The sequence below is a fragment of the Poecilia reticulata genome, linkage group LG1 (assembly GCF_000633615.1).
Source record: "Poecilia reticulata strain Guanapo linkage group LG1, Guppy_female_1.0+MT, whole genome shotgun sequence".
Lineage (NCBI taxonomy): Eukaryota > Metazoa > Chordata > Actinopteri > Cyprinodontiformes > Poeciliidae > Poecilia > Poecilia reticulata.
The window spans coordinates 17,647,043-17,651,038 of record NC_024331.1 but is presented as its reverse complement, the minus strand read 5'-3'; the positions used below and the strand labels follow the sequence as shown (position 1 = coordinate 17,651,038).

Sequence of the window (3,996 nt, the reverse complement as noted above, 5' to 3'; positions counted from 1 at the left end):
TATAAAGAGAAGTCTGATGCAACCCACTTTCCAGAAAGCCACAGATGTCAACTTGATTTCATTCTATCATAAACATTTTTACTCTCTTTCAAAGTTCACTCAAATTTAACTTTTTCTTGGCGTTTGTGCTTGATGTTCACCCTTTTGCTTTCCTCTTATTCCCTCAGCCTTGCAAACGGCAGCTATGACCAGGCAAGAGAAGCAGCAGAAACCGTGCCTCTTTACCCCTCGATATCACACTTCTGCATGTTCCAAGCCAAAATATCCAAGTCTGAACATCGGAAAGGATAACAGTTTGCCTCCTCTCTGCTTTTTAAACCTCTGACAACTGCTTAAATGAAACCAGCAAACCATGGTCATTATAGTTTGCTGTGGGACTGAATTCAGAGAGAGTAAGTGTTCTCCATCAGTGAGGGGCAATGGTCAGAGTGATGGAGAGGTTTAACTCACCTATGACACAGAAGGGCTTCCTGGCGAAGCGCAGACGGCCCTGCCATCCTCTGTAGCGGCAGCAGCATCCTGCCGACCAGATGCGTATGATATACTCCAAACCAAACACAACGATCATCACAAACTCCTGTTGGAAAAATCACACAAGCAAATGGAGAATCTTGAGAGAAAGGTACATGACAGAAAGCACAGGCAGGAGGTGTTTTAGTTCAGCAGACATAAGTGTAGTCTTCTATGCTTGCTGGCAGATAACATGGCAGTTGCCATATATGTTGGCTCCTTGCAAACAGAAGCATTTAAGATATCACTGGTTTGCATGTCTGACCATTTCTTCTTGACGCCATGGATGCTGAATGTCCCCCACGAAACATATATTGCAAGATGCATTGCAAATTGTGGAGTGCAGATGTCCAGTCAAGAGAACTTACCGGGTGAATGTTTGCAAGCAAAGAAGGCCTGCCAGAAATTGGTACCAATGAAGTGGAGCAAACGTGACATTAACAACCTTCATCTAATCCTTTGGTTAGGTTTTTTTTTTTAAAGAGGTTGTGATATTTATTCTCCAAAGAACATATTTGCATTTCAAGCTTTGCTTGTTATTTTGTGGATTCATCACACATTCTGCCTCATTATTGCCTTATTGTTTGTCACCAGGTGCAGAGAGCTTTTTGTGTGGTAATGACTAAGGTAGGTCCTCTGTTAATGCACACACACTGCTTCTGCTTCCATTAGATGTAACACTGATGCAATTAGTGGGGTGCACTTTGTGAAATGGTAGCGACAGCTGCAGGGGCAATTGTCTGCAGGAATTGCTGCAGTGCACAAAAGAGTGACCTTTCCTTTTTGCTACAGGCTTTTCAAAGAAGAGGAAGGAAAAAAAAAACTCCACAAATGTAAAATAATTTTAGGAGACTTTTAAAAGCATTGTTGCTCCTGTGCCCACCAGTGGCTCAATCTGTTCTTCTTAAATCTCTCTCCAAATGGAGTGGTGTTATGGGTACTTAAAGAATCTATAACTGAAGGTTTGAAAGTTTGAGGCCAAAAACTGACGACTTTGTCTAGAGTCTAGACAGATGCTTGGAGAGATACTGTTAGCATTTATTTAGCCAGTCTAGACTCTGCTGACAGCCAAAAAATTGTCCAACATAAAATCAAAATAGGGTTAATAAAAAAAATGCAGTTAATTAATAAGGCTCTTAATTTGTTTCTCACTTATTTGTCACAGATCTAAGTTTTCCTTATTATATTTTATACAATAAGGAAAACTTAGAAAGGTTATTTAACGTTTTCTCAAACAATGAGACTGAAACCAGCCAAATGCACCGATATTAACTGCAGTGAACAGTGGCATATGGAGGACATGGTATCTCATCAGCACATGAAAAACAAATTTACTTATATTTTTACTCTGGGAAAGAGTGCACAGTCTGCTCTGTGCACTCTGTGGTCAGGGTCTTACTCTCAGACAGGCCTGATGTAGAGCATTGGTTTTCAAACTTTTTGACAACTGCAAGAAGAAAAATGTAAAAAAAAAAAAAATAACCTTAAGAAACGTTCTCGTAAAAATTTGAAACAATTTTTTTTAAGAATTAATATGATGCAAAATTTCTAGAAAAAAAAGAACTAATTAATATAAGAACTTTAATTTGACTTTCAGACTGAGCTTTTTATGTTTTTCATACATTTCTGAGTCAAGTGTAAACAGAGTCACGTGAGTGGACTGGAGCAATTCTTGTGACATCCTTATTCCAGCCCACAGACTCTGCTAAAGGTTTAGGGATTCGCATATTACAGAAATGAGAAGAGCCCTCAGTATTGGTCATTATCTCGCTCCAGACAGTTTAATGTTTAAAGTCCTGTGTGATGGGCTCAGGAGAACAAATGAGATTTTTATACTGGTTCAAGGTTTTCTTACCAGAATTAGTAGGCATTTGGAGGAGGTGTCCTGATGAGCAGGGATGGTTGAGAACACAGAAAGGACCAGGCAGGTGAATACCAAGACGAACCTGAACAAACACAAATAATTAGAGTTAAACAAAGTGACATCAATGAGACGAGAGACTCCTATAGGGTGCGACACTGAAATGTGATTGGTCTCTGCTTGTCCCTCTAAGACACATTTCTGAAGTCGCTGCTGTGTTGAGAAAAAGCAGAACACCAAGAGGCTCCCAGTGAAATCACAGAACTTATTTCCTGTCTGCAGTGAACCATGAGCCAGACCACTATCCAATTTCTCCGAGATATCAACCTAATCATGCTTGTATGCTCAGCATGACTGGGGAGAAGCAAGCAGTGAAACTGTAGCTCCTGAAAAGCAAGTAGCTTCTGACCATTTCCATATTCAGACTGTTTTAATTTTTTCTAAGACTGATCTTTGGATCAACAACGAGCATAACTTTTTGTTATATTTTAGTTAAAAAGTCAGTGTTGATTCCTAATTAGATTTTTACCATTTGTGTTTGTTTATTATAAACCTCTTGCTAAAGGCTTTTTGAGGGTTCTATGAGGGTGGCAAATCATTGATGATAATAATATAAAAACGTATTAAACTCTTTGACACCAACTCCATTAAAATGGGCCAGCATCAAGCTGTGAGTTTAGTCCATGTTTTGTTAAACTATCTAAAAATGTTGGGTTAATATAAGAGGGAATCACATATCTTTGCTGGAGCAGACTGTTCATTAGTCGATCACTAACCTCTGAAACTGTTCCTTGGTTTTTAAAACACCACCAACTCTACTGGTAGCACAGCCTGTCATTCAGCACATCTGTACTTACACAGACACCAGGAAGTTGTTCACCACAACATCTGACAAACACAGAGTATGTCCAGTTCAATGGTTCCAGGTTGAGGATGGTGAATGTACAGCGAGGCTCAGTGTCCGAAGCCAAACGAGACAATCTAAAGCTGTGGCTATCAAACCTTGTCCTCACTTACAAATACTCCAAACAGAGGTGTATATTTTACACAGTTATGTAGATCTCCTGTTGCTGCTCTATAACGGGTTTGCGGATCTCTGGGGGCTTCAAACTGAAATAAAAGCATGCAGCTCCAAAAGTTGGAGGTTTGCTCTGTTGACATTTCCAAAGATTTGAATAATGCGAATGTGACTGGTGGGAAACATTGGGTGACAGGCATTGTGGGGCTGTCAGCTGAAAGCAAGCTCCTTGTCACTGGCACACCTACGCCTCTCGCACTTACAAGGTTGTCAGACCGAAAATTACAGAGTGACAATCAACTCCCTCCATCCACACAGCCAAACTCGTGCCTCCACTTTCAGCGCACATTTACTGCAGAAGTGGGGAAAGAGCCACTGAAAAGCTCTCTGACAACATCATTAGGTACTCATTGAAGTTTGCTAATTAATCCCACGAATGAGCATGCTCAGACGGCCTTGGTCCGGTCCGCTGCGGTGCTCGGAGACGGCGTGATTAGTGTGGAGTATCTCACTCTGTCTTTCAAACAGAGTGACCATTCTCCAGTTTCCAACAAACGATAGCTGGCTTTATAGCGGCTCGCACACACACACACACACACACACACAC

At 40.8% G+C, this 3,996-nt stretch overlaps 1 protein-coding gene across 4 annotated transcripts in view; it reads right to left on the bottom strand.

The window, feature by feature from the left end:
- The window catches only part of kcnq5b (potassium voltage-gated channel, KQT-like subfamily, member 5b), a 99,530-nt gene that overhangs the window by 25,586 nt on the left and 69,948 nt on the right, over positions 1-3,996 (bottom strand). For all 4 annotated transcript variants that reach the window (XM_008406248.2, XM_008406257.2, XM_008406265.2 and 1 more), the window contains exons 2-3: positions 2,366-2,456; positions 451-577 (exon numbers count right to left, since the gene is read on the bottom strand). In XM_008406248.2, the coding sequence (XP_008404470.1) occupies positions 451-577; positions 2,366-2,456 (218 nt within the window). The remainder of the gene's footprint in view (positions 1-450; positions 578-2,365; positions 2,457-3,996) is intronic.